The sequence below is a fragment of the Trematomus bernacchii genome, unplaced genomic scaffold, assembly GCF_902827165.1.
Source record: "Trematomus bernacchii unplaced genomic scaffold, fTreBer1.1, whole genome shotgun sequence".
NCBI lineage: Eukaryota > Metazoa > Chordata > Actinopteri > Perciformes > Nototheniidae > Trematomus > Trematomus bernacchii.
In genome coordinates, this window is record NW_022987685.1 from 1,803,931 (window position 1) to 1,817,029 (window position 13,099).

A 13,099-nucleotide genomic window follows, 5' to 3' on the forward strand; every position below is an offset into this window, starting at 1 on the left:
TCTCGCCGACCCCACACCAGTGAGCCAGCTCACACTGTCCACTCCTCGCAGCAGCGAGCCTCGCAACGTCCCGCCGTGTGTGTGTGTGTGCGAGGAAGTCCGCGGATTGGTCCAAACGTAACGGCTCCGCGGACGTACCGTCACTATACCCGAAATATGTCACTATACCCAAGAAGTAAACAATGGAAAAAGAGAAATCCCCAAAGAGGCGTTCTGGGGCAGCATAGACAGGTATTTTCTGTGTTAGAGTTTTACTCGCTACAGGGTGTACTTTGAGGGTTTGTGACTTTGCAGACCGTTTACATGCATAAAAAGCTACATAACACACAAGAGAATAGAAGAATAGGGAGGGATGAAACCCTCTTTAATGGTCACACATGCAGAGCACACAGCACACACAGTGAAATTTGGCCTCTGCTTTTAACCCATCCTAGTACCAGGAGTCTAGTACTAGGAGCAGTGGGCAGCTATTGTACAGCGCCCGGGGAGCAATGGGAGTGGGGGGGAAGGGGGGTGTCCGGTGCCTTGCTCAAGGGCACCACGGCAGGGCAGGAGGTGAACTGGGACCTCTCCAAGTAGCAGTCCACACTCCATATTTAGGTCTGGTCGGGGACTTGAACCAGCGACCCTACGGCTCCCAGTCCAAGCCCCTACTGACTGAGCCACTGCCGGACAGGGGACGGGTAATAACCAGAAAAGCATGACATGGGACCTTTAAGCTGTCTAGTGTGTCTGCGGAATGGAGTTTGGCAACGTTTATCAATGTGGCCTACTGTAGCTGCATGTATTTGTCCTCACAGGAAATACACACACACACAGAATTACAATAAAAAAATCTGCCTGCACACAGAGAAGGTTGAGAAAGGTGACTCAGGCTGAACATTTACATTTTGTGTATTAGTGCCTTGAGGCACCTCACCCAGTTTGACACATAATTGTTCCTCAATTTAAATATTAAGCGCTCAAATAGTGCTACGTTCCTATGCTAATGCTCTGATCAATGAGTTGACACATTTTTTTTAACCAAAAGCCTTCTGTTGTGGTTATTTATGAGCTCTGATGGTCCTGCAAATTTGGATAGGGCAAGCTATTTATTCAGGCACAGTAAGGAAAAACTCACAAGCACATGAGTTATATACAATTGTTGATTAGCAGTATTATTAATAGGCGCTAAAATTGGCTAATCAGACATGCAGCATCCCCATGTAGCCTGAATAGAATCATCCTTTTTTCCACCACTGCTTATGTTCGATTGGCTCCTTTGAATACATGCATGCTGACATGTAAGCTAGTGAGGAATGTGTGTATTTTGGCACATATACTTGTGTTTTATGTGTGTGAGTGTGATCCCCCTAATGAAACCGATTGGGAGCTAGAAGCCATAAACGAGACTAATCTCTCTCTGCAGAGGAAACTATGCTGACTGTCGGTGTCTCTGAATGTTTTTACACGGATGATGTTATACAAGCTTACAGCGAATATTTATCCGTGTGCATATCTGTTCACAAGCAACTTAAATACGAGTTGTGTTTAATAAGAAGCACACTGACGAGCTCTGAGCAGGTGATGTTTTACTCGGGTGAAGCATTTGTTGACCTGTGTATTATGCAAAATGGATTCTTCCTTATAACAGATTTCTAGAGCTGTTTTGAGCTCTTTTTTTGGTTTGTTTTGTGTTTGTCTAGTTGCCAAACTCTAATTGCTGCATTTATTTTGTTTCCTAGCTTAAGGCAATCTTTGTCTCTCTGAAATCCATCCCTCCCTCCTCCTGTGCCCATTTGATTGTCTTGACATTTACGCTTGCCAAATGTTGGAAATAAGGCAGTTAGCTGCTTTTAAACTATTAAAGACTGAACATGCACTTTTGTCTTTGAAGAATTGGGTGAAGGAATTGGTTTGGATCATTCACCTCCTCCAGGTTTGTTCACAGTCTGAACACTACAAAGATGGGGGAAGAAACCAAAAACATGACTATGCTCATCAGATAGTTTGAGATATTTTCAGACATAGGTGGCGCTGTGGCCTTTTCCGGAGCCGTGTGCCTTCTGGGAATATGTGATTTCCTGATTTGCAGCTTGTGTTTTAGATATCTGATTGCTCGCAGCCCTCTAACTTCATTCCCATCTTTGGATGTTGTTTTCTTCAATGATTTCCTTCCCTCAAAACAGGGTTTATTTCATATTCAGCAACACTTTGATTATAGGAATAATCAGTGATGAGGCACCGCTCTGATTGGTTAAATTGGTTAAAATAGTTGGAACATGAATCAGATTGCTTTGCTCAAATCTTCTGTGAAATGCGGTGATAATAATGATGCGTTTTATTTATATAACATTTATAGAGCAATTACACTCTGCTTGCAGCTCCCACTGGGCAAAATTAAACTAGATCTGAGACGTTTTCATTTACTTTTATGCAGGTGCTACATTAGCTTTAAGATTCTGTCCGATTCCACACAAACAGTTATTTGGGGACAAAAAGATGTAAAGAAAAGAAAAGCTTTCCCTGATTCATGTTCAAATGTAAAAAGAAATGTCCTGTAATAAATACTCAATGAAGATGTACACTGTTGAAAAGAAAAATCCAAAACAGCTCTGTTATTCTCTGCTGAATGAATAATGAGCTATTGAATAACTTTAAAATGAATAAAGAGCAGTACATGGTCATTCTAATGGCACATTTGCACCGCGCCGAGCTGATCAAAGTGAGAACATTTCTGTTCAAAGAAGAGAACAAAAACATCTTTGGCAGACTAAATGGAAATGTTAGATCACCTTTTTAGTAGGTTACGGTGATGTTTAAAGCTGAACTAAAATAAATGCATTTGGAGATGCGCTCATGAGCGTTTTTGCGTTGGCAGTTAACAGCTTGCCGAAACGAGCATGGAAGTGCTCCCCGTGTACTCTTACCCGCATTTTATTTGAAATGTGAGCACTTTCTTAATGCATTCTGTTTCTTCATATGCGAACCATTGCTTTTCCTGCCCACACTGCCTTTAGTTTTCTATTTATTACATATTTGTCTGTTTGCTTAAGACTGTGAGATGGGGACGCAGACTTAGAAAAAGTTAGACCTTTGGAATTTAGAGGATTTTGTCCCAGTTGGTTAATATATTCACGTGGAATAGACAAGAACAATACATGTTTTTTGCAAGTTCCTACAAACGTACGCAGATGTTTTGTATATAAGTTCAACAGAGTGACATATTGTCTATTCTTGAAGAAATATTATGCTCATTTTCAGGTTTCATATTTGTATTGATTCCTTCTACTGTGACATGTTTACATGCTTTAATGTTTAGAAAGGTCTTTATTCACGTCAAATGTGTCGGAGCGCTAGCCAATAGAAGCGCAAGTGGTCCATAGTGATGTCACTATTGCCCCTTTCACACCGCCTCGGAGCTGGAGCTGGAAAAGCGCCGGTTTTTCCTGTTCACACCGCAGCGGCGCCGCGTCATAGCTCCGGAATGCGGTTCACTGACGATGTTGTTGTTGTGAGCTCCGTTGGGGAGAAAATCAGCGATGTAAACGGTGACGTCATGACGCAGCAGCGGCAGCTGGGCGGTGTGAACAGAGCGGGAGCTGAAAAGGGAAACCGGAGCTGAACCAGAAAAGCTCTAGCTAGGAGCTAGAAAGGGAAAAGCGCTGGTGTGAAAGCCGCATATGTTACGGCATATCTTACGGCATATCTTACGGCATATCTTACGGCATATCTTAGAAGACATATTATGGTCCCTTCCAATACACTAATTTCTTTACATTTATTGTACAAGCAAGTGATTGTGAATCTGACTGCAGTGTGAAAATGTGCTTTTATGATGATGAGCTTTTAATAAATCCCCCTTGATTAATGACCTAATTATTACAAGGCAGGAAAATGATGAAAAAAGCCCTCATGCCTCTGTGCAAATAAAACATAGAGTTTATTTTCTCATTTCATGGAGTAATATCTGCGAGGAGAGAGCACTGTGTTTTTGTTCTTCTGCTTTCATGGCTCATTAAGATGAGTGAGTGCTTCTTCATGACTGTTTACACGGCTGACATTATTATTAGGATAACTCGGAGCTGTAAAAGTGCCTTTTTCTCTCCATGTTTTCTGCAGGTGGGCTACGAGAGCGCGGGCACTGTGGAGTTCCTGGTGGACCGACAAGGCAAACACTACTTCATCGAGGTCAACTCTCGACTGCAGGTTGAACACACGGTCACTGAAGAGATCACCGAGTGAGTAGCAGATGTTTACATGTGCGGATGGTTGATGCAGTTTTTTTTTTTTGTGTGTGTTGTCTGGTGCAGCTTCAAGGTGAGATGCTTCCCCAGAAACTTGACAGTGAATGTTGGAGGCCTGGAGGAGGCTGGGGTTGCATGATTACCAGAAACGTCATTACCAACATTTGGTCAATACTGAGATCACGATTATACAACATGATTTCATTACACGTCATCTTTGCTTTTATCCAAATTGACAAACATTTACCCCCCGAGCCATAGTGGTTCCAATCTATATACGTCATGCATTTAGAAATAAAATGGTGTAGTCTTTAACACATTGATCTGGTGCAATTTGAGAGCGAAATGAGATGCTAGATCTATGAAGAACATTATCGAAACTATTTAAATATGAACACAATGGTCGTATAATATGCATTATGATGACACAACAGAAAAAAGGACATTCCAAAGCCGAACTACAGCTGTCTTTTACCCGGGCATGATCTCTCACACCAGACAAAAACAGAGCATCCTTTCCAAACAGAGTGCGGCAAAAGCAACTATTTCCTTTTCATCAATTATGTTGTTATCATAGAATCCTCACCAGCCAAAATTGTGATTAATCAAAGCTCCTAGGAAGTGAGCCAGGTTGACGCACATGTTCGTAGTGTGTCAGTGCCAGTCGGTGCCAGTCAGTGACTTCATTGGGCCCAAAAACACACTTTCCCATTGACCTACATTGAGGAAGAAAGGTCTTTAACCCAGCATTTGTTTGTTTTTTAGCTAAATCAACGACACAGTTCACACACTCTTTTAGTCCTTATTTAAATCACTAGGATCAACAAGTGGTAACATTTATTAAAAGAAGGTAGATTGAAGGGAGGGCCTCAGGAAAACTTAAGTCTGCATGATCCGGGTACTTTTTGAATCTACAGTCAGTCTATTTTTGGCTTCAAGTGCCACTGAGCAACTTTTAGAGGAATGAATGGGCCCCCACCTCCGACTCGGTATCCAGTTTTCTTTATACATCCATGGATGATCGATAAGAGTGGAGGCCATTTCAGACTTAACGGAAGAAAAAAAACATGGAAAAGGAAAATGGACGGATTGAGGAAAGGTAAAAACGAGGATGGATGGATGAAGAGTACAAAAAGTGGGATCAGTGAGGAGATAAGCGGGACGATGAGGTCAGAGAGACAATGGGAGTGAAAGAGAGGGAGGATGATGAAAGATATAAATAGCACTCTGATTCACTGATGACCTGTGAGATTTGCTCGGCTGAAACAACACAGATGGGTCTCAAACTTACACATGCCACAAACTCAAAAACCCACAGGTCTACACGCCCTGCGGTCACACCCATAAATCTGTGCTCAGCACTGATGGCTGTACACAGAAAACTACAATTACGCTAATTCGTATTAGATCCTCGCCTTAATTAGATCAATTAATTAATTAACGTGTGCAACTAATATGGGAAGTGATGGGCTGGGGGTAGATTTGCATAAACACACAATGATGTCAGCTGTTACCATGGCAACCGAACATGACTGACAACTTTATAAACCGTGTTTTTTTTTTTGTTGCTGTACTGATCAATCTCTACAGTTTTGTTTGGCATCTTTCTTGTCTTTGTAGTTGTTTTTCCCCTCTTCACGCCAAGGAGCTCTTATTCATCTTGCCATGATTTGCATTACAAAACAAAGTGAGCTAAATCAGCTCTGGATGTGTACAAAGACTCATCAGTAAACATTGAAGTCTTGAAAATCATTAAGTCAAACCAGCACCCCGCTCACAGCCAAAAAGTCGATTTGTTTCCCCAAACTATTCATTTTGTGTTATTTTGAGGAACACAGTGTCTGCTTTTAAATGTATCCTGTCAGTTTAGGTCTTTAAATATTTATGCACGCCAGAAAATGTGAGTAATGTGACTTCATATTAATGATTTTAAAAGACAGATGTGACAGCAGTAATATTGGTCATCTATCTATTTTAGAGGCAGTCCCTTTTTATGATTTTGAAAGAGGATGCTCTATTTGATTTTTCAAAAGTTGCATGTTTTCCCACCTGCTACATGCTTGGTCTTGACTCAGTGTTACCTCAGTTAAGGAAACATGTTATTAACTAAATTGTCGGTGGGTTAAAAAGCCCCCTGACACTCTCTGACTTAATTTACTTTGGCTGATTAGACATCTTCCCAGGATCTATGTGGGCGGTGACTCCCATGGTATCTTTGTATATCTTAATATGGAAGACCTATTTCACTTTTATGATTCCTTAAGGAGTCAATGATGCACCTCCGAAGACTCCCATAGTAGCTCCACCCAACTCGTAAGCATCTTCAACAACCAAAAGCACCTCTCAGGGTTTGCAGACGCAGTTTAAAACTGCCATGAAATCAAAGTAAACGTTTTAAATGAGTTTATTTGATAATGTATTGAACCGGTTGTCACTCATCACCTGTATCTGGTAAAACAATGACAAAGAAAAGTCGTTTAGTAATGGTATTTTAGAGTTTGACATCCTTTCAAATGATGTTGTTGACTCATCGTGTACTCAGGGATGCTTACTATGTTTTATGGATGCATGAAATGCTTTTAATATGGACAAATCTTACCATTGGGATACATCAGTTTAATCCCATGGATAAACCTGAATCACTATCATTCCCTTGCTGCGTAAACTAATAACTTTGCTGACAAATATTTCACTTTCTTTCTCAAACAAGTTGATTGAAAAAAAAAGATATGTTAAACTTGCTCTGTCTTGTTAGTGTCATACTGCTACCAGCTGTCCATCTGTGTTGATATATAAACAAAATCGGGGTCTGATCAAAACAATATTGCCCCATAATACTACCAGTGGTCAGTAACTCCTCAGGGTTACTTGAAGACTGACACCGGGAACATTTCCAGATTAAGTAGGATGCTTACTCTGCAATAGATATTTATAAAAAGTGGTAATTCATTAAAAAACAAACACACTTTAGATTATTTGAAGACGGGTCATCTGTATGATGGGTGTTTCTGCATGGTTCTTGTGTGTCTAATATCTTCATTTAGCCTCTTATCTTTTATAAAAGTGTGCTGAGCTCTTCTGTGCTTTTTCTAGGAAGCAATAATGTAGGGAGAAAATGGGATATTTAACTATCATAAATCATGCATTTCATGTGCACAGAGCAGATATAACTACAGTGTAAACTTTACCGAATTTCTTTTGTATAACTGCTAAGGAATTCAGTGTCATATTCAATCCATTTAAAGGTGAAAAAGGGCTAAAATAAGCAAGGAACTTGGCCATTATCATACTCATATCTAGTTGCAACTCACAGCGTATGTCATGCTTGATCAGTTGTGAGGATAAAATGAGATGGGAAAGATTTTGACTTCAATAGATTTGTTTCTCTAATCTGCATTTTACCTCCACCTGCCCTCCGTTTGTTCATCTCCTCCTCTTTTCCTTTCTACCTGCTTACTTGTATGCATGGACACACACTCGGGTACACACTTACCCTGTTCTCCTATCAGGGAGACAATTATTTGGTAGAAAGCCATTATGACACATCCTTTTCTCTCTAGTCAAATGCCATATCCTCTTATCCTGCAGAGAGAGCTTTAAATCACACGGAAAATGTGACGTTTTGGGGAATTGGGGTCATTTAAATCTTCAGGAAAGCAGTTGGTACTCACAGCACCCTGAATCAAAACGCCACATTTTTAAAGTTCCCCCCGTCACAGGCAACACCTTTAATTTGCACAGCGTTGATTTCAGAATGAGTTTCGGCTTTCAGCAGCCACTGCCAAAACAAGTCTTTCCTACAGGAACTCGATGTGCATCCATCTAAATAGTGGGGGACATGTACCCTTTACAGTGGCACATGCTTTACATTAGAGTATAAATGACTATTATGCGTTTATTTGAACGTTACATCCATTAGTCTCCCAGCGTTCCACTCCACTGCTCTCCCAATCTGAGGTCTGCGAGCACATTCATTCTTGTTCCTCTGTGTTTGAGTCGGACTGTTACTAATAGACTTGTCAGCGCGGTATTTCTCATACTGAGTTGTGAAACTCCCCTTTTAAACTTTCTCTTTTCTTCCCCTCCTCCTCCTCACTGTGTCTTTCATCACTTTCTTGCCTAATTCCTTTTTCATCAATCACTCCCTTTGCTAGCTTTCTCCAACCTGGCTGCAGTTGAGCCTTTCCCCTTCCTCTTTTATCTTCATTCTGTCTCTGTCTTTGTCAATCCCCCTCTGTCTCCCTGTGAGCTGTGTTAGGGAGAAGTGAACTACGTGGAGTTAAACTAGTAGTTTATTAACTAGTTTAACTATTCACAAGTATATAAAGAGACATTTGTATGTTATGGAACTGAGTTGAAATGTCCAAATTAAAAAAGCTGGCACTATTTGAACACAGTTGTGGCATTTTATAATAGCATGTGACTTTATTTTGCTATTTCGTAACACATAGCACACTTTTTTCTCGATTTAGCTGGTACTATTCTTTCTATTTAACTTAAGTAGCTTAATCTTACCACACTCAATTTCTCTTGATGGTAGCTTCGCTGTGGATCAACGTCTCCCACAGTTAAGTCATTGGTAGTTTGCAAAGCTATACTTTCAAGTACCCTTCCAAACGCTGCCTCTGGGTGTTTCTCAATGTCGAGGACGCTTCCTTGGTAGGACATGTCTTCCGAGTCACTTCCTTCAGAAGCGAGGCAAGAATCCTTCCTAGTCTCGGAAAACGAAGAATGGTGGAACGGGCTAACGGGCTAACGGGCTAACGGGCTAACGGGCTAACGGGCTAACGGGCTAACGTCATATGCGAGGCCCCGCCTTAAATGGAGCGCGATTTCTGCCAAAGATTTTGAAATTGGTCCGTGCGCAAAGCATTGTGGGGATTTTAAGACCGCAGAGGATACACATGTGCAGCCTCGAAATGTCTCGCTACGAAGGACGCCGGGCTCGGTAGAATTCCAAGGTGCCTGGACATTGGAACAGTCCTTCGGCAGGACTCGATTACGTAGCATCCTTGAAATAGTGGCTCTGGAGCATCCTTCCTTGACATTGAGAAACACCCACTGTGTCACATACACCCGAGTCCAATGACAGGAAGTCCAGCTTCAGTGTAAGTCTGGGTAACTGTGTTTGAAAGACCCCTTCAGCCTTTCAAGTGTTCGTAGTTGTGAAGTCAACTTGGAGAATCCACAGGAGAGCAAAGGGTTAAAAAGTCGGGGCTGATTGACAGAGTGGCAGCTGTCTGTAATCAGTCCCTAATTGCTAATCAGCGTCGCTGCAGCTTTAAAAGCACCACACCTGAAAGGAGGGCGGTAATTCAAAGCTGGAGAGGGACAAACTAAAGAGCGTGCGTCCAGCAGCAGCAACGAACCAGCAGAAGAAACTACAAAGAAGCAGCACTGGTGCATCCATAAAAAGCTGGAGAGGCGGCCGGTGAGAGACGAACTGTGTGGTTAGAGAAGAGTCATACAACTTGCCGTTCGTGGCGCACGTTAGAATGTATAGAATGTACGTTCTAGTTCAGTGTCATTTGTTTGTTTGATGTCCTCAAGCTAAAGCAACATGATTGTTGAGTTAAAAACGAATGTGATTTGTTTATTGAGAGATGTGGTTTGATAGAAACGGTTTGAATGCTGCTAAAAATTGTCTATTATATTTGCATTTTTAATGAGACTGCATAAGTTAAAAACTGTTTAAAAACATAATTCGTAAAAATACACTAAGAAAGGAAAAACAATATTCACAAGTGTTAAAAAATATATGTAAAGCATGTATTTTTGCATTTATTATTTCATGTGCATTGTATTTACAGTAATTATTTTTATTTTTCATTTAAGGTTTTTCACCTTACAACCTTACTACATATGCTGTACTGCAAACAACAAAAACTAAAGTAAAGAAGAACTCAAAAGAAAACAAAGTTGTGAAACCCAGTGAAAACCTCCTATGGACTGTACCATCCCTTTCAAGCGGGGAAACTGCAAAAATACCCAAGGGCTTGACAGTAGTTAATTCTCCACTACTTCTCTGTTTCACTGCCTCAGCCCTGCTTTTTTCGTCCGATATCTGTTATTGGGAATGTATTTGAGACTCTCCCTCTCCCCCTTGCTGTTTTCCTAGCCTTCATCCCTTCCTATCCTTGTTGTTCTTTGCTTCTCATTTCTGAAATATTGGATTGCTTTGACATTTATTTAACATGCTCCTAACCAGTCTTCATCGGTTAATGTGACTCTTGAAGGAATCGAAACACAAAGCTTTTGACTTGACTCAAAGACTTTTCAGCCAAGACTCGCATACTTTCCACACAATGCCTTTGTTTCACCTCTGTAAAAAGCAATCGTAGTTGAAATCCTTGTACCAAGTTTACATTTTAAGGTTTGTGATCACATTATCGTATTCCAGATGGGATATCTACAGTATATACAGACTGCATGTCAGCAGCACCTGTAAGTGGGCTCTTATCAGTATGCCCCTCAATTCGACTCTCTGGAACTGATTCCCTCCCTTTGATGTAGGCTGCATGCTCTGCAGTTTGGACTGACTGTTACTAATATGCTGCTATCTGCACTGAGGGGCAATGAAACGCACGCACGCACGCACACATCACAAAGTCCCCTCTCCTTTATCCATCCCCTCTTCCTCGCCACCCATCTGTCACCTCCTTCATCCCTCCCTCAGGTTCTCCCCTTCATCTGTCCGTCCTCATCTGACCCCCCCATCCGTCTCCCTCCTCTGACCTCCCCCTTCTCTCTCTCTCTCCCTACCTCACGCAATCGTCCCCCTCCTGTTCTTCCAGCCCTGTCAGTCTCTCCCCCCGTGTGTCACTCCCGTCACTCCCCCTCTCTCTCCCTCCCTCTCCCTCCCTCTCATCCATCTCATCTTTGTCATTCTATCCTCTCTACCTCCACCCGTCTATACATTCACCTCTCTCTGTCCTTTACCTGTCCTTTACCTCGTCTCCAGCTTCATCTTTACATTTTCCTTTTATGTCCTTGTCTCCTCCATCACACCTCCCTCCATCTTCTGCCTTCTTATATCCTGCTGTTTTGTCACTTTCTGTCCCTCCATCTTTTTATGTATTTGAACACGTGGAAGACACATTAAAGACATGGAGGTAATTAAATGAAATGAGAAAATGCACCATGAGACAAGCCAATAAGTTAAACAATTGATCTATTTGTCTTGATAAGATTTTCTTTCAAATAAACATCCTTTAAATTATTGTATTTATTTTTAACAGCTCATTCTAAGCAATATGAAGTGTGTTTTCATTGGGAACGTTACAAAAATAAACACACAACAAAAACCTTGCTCCAGTGTAATTTAGATTTATGAAATACCAAAAGGAAATAGGAGCTGTACAAAATCGAACATCTTAATGAGGATCTAACAGCTGCAGGAGCTCCTCAGAAAAAACGAAATAATTAACTTTATTTTTCTGTTTTATAAAGATTTATCGGCAATACCAGTTGCACTTTGATTAACTTCTAATGGTATACGTATTGCATTTATTGCTGGTATAAACAGTTAGACATGTTTATTTATTGCATTTCTTATACATTGGTACTGATGAATTTGTGGACGCCTGATGTAGTTAAGCTCTCATTTAAACACAAACTGCCTTAATAGAGAATAACAGCAGTGGAAGTCCCTCTTAACCACATGTCTGTCACCTTTCCCCCTCTTCCTCTCACTCTCCATCTTCACTCGTACTTCTTCCTCCACCTTCTCTCTGTTATGTTTGATTGTTGTGTCACAACTCTCACTTTTCCACGGTGCCGGTTTCTTGACAAAGTGGCATCTTTGTTTTGACTGAGAAGACATCTCCTCACTCCTCGCCGCTTCCCTCCGCAGCGGGAATAGTGAAGTGTCAGTGAGGAGGCGGAATGCCATCCCATCTAGAATGAATACACACACATACTGTCTCTCTCATTCTCACATACATAAAATACGCCCCCGATTTCCGAAGACATCAGTGAAGACACACGTGCAGAAGCATTGTACCTTGACATTATTCGAATACCTTTTCATCTCCGAATTCCTGCACAATAGAGACAGTTGTGTCTGATGCCTCTACCTAAAGTGTTGTTGACACATCTGCCATACATGTAAGATTTATTTTGTCTAGGAGGTCCTCTGTGTGTGTGGGGGAGAGAAGTGTGTGTGAAAGGGATGAGGCTGCCTCTGCATTCAGCTCCAGCTCTGCCTTTGAACTTCTCCTCTCTAAAGGTTCAATTTGTCCATAAATGAGCTGTAAACGATCTCCCCTTTGTGCGTCCAGTGTGTGGCAGCGTGCATCGGCAGCGTGCATCGCCCCCGTGTGTGTTTGACGCCATCAAGGGACGTCGCCCATTTCGCTAAGATTGGTCGACAGGAGTCCTTTAGATCCTAAAGTGATGTAATTATACCGCCAGGCTCACGCTGTGCTCTGTGTGTTCCTTTATCCTGAGCAGACGGCGAGGGAATGTGTGCATATCTTTGGAGAGGCACGATTCATTGTGTTGGGCCATCTGTAAGGCCAAACAAAAGTTATTTACGAGTTTTCTCTCCACAATATTCCCTTTTTTAAAAAAGCAAAAAAATAATCTGACAAGTCAACCATGTTTGCATCTCAGAATTCTTTTTTTCTCCCAGAAGTCTTTTCATTTCTCAGGCAGTTCATGGCTACATCAATTTTGAATCTCAGCTGGCAATTTCTACACCTTTGCTGATCCACGTCTGTTGCCCCGGTAGCTCAACTGGTAGAAACACAGTAAGCACTAGCTGTTACAATAATGTGGGCCAAAAGTCACTGAAAAACCTTCAGACTACAGAGTTATTCACTAAAGAAAGACATGCTCACCAAATGCTCTCATGAATGTTGACGGATTCCATT

General features: G+C 41.5%; 1 protein-coding gene across 2 annotated transcripts in view; it reads left to right on the top strand.

Moving 5' to 3' along the window:
* pcxb (pyruvate carboxylase b) overlaps window positions 1–13,099 on the top strand; it is a 286,683-nt gene that overhangs the window by 54,270 nt on the left and 219,314 nt on the right. For both annotated transcript variants that reach the window (XM_034136581.1, XM_034136582.1), the window contains exon 10: window positions 4,102–4,220. In XM_034136581.1, the coding sequence (XP_033992472.1) occupies window positions 4,102–4,220 (119 nt within the window). The remainder of the gene's footprint in view (window positions 1–4,101; window positions 4,221–13,099) is intronic.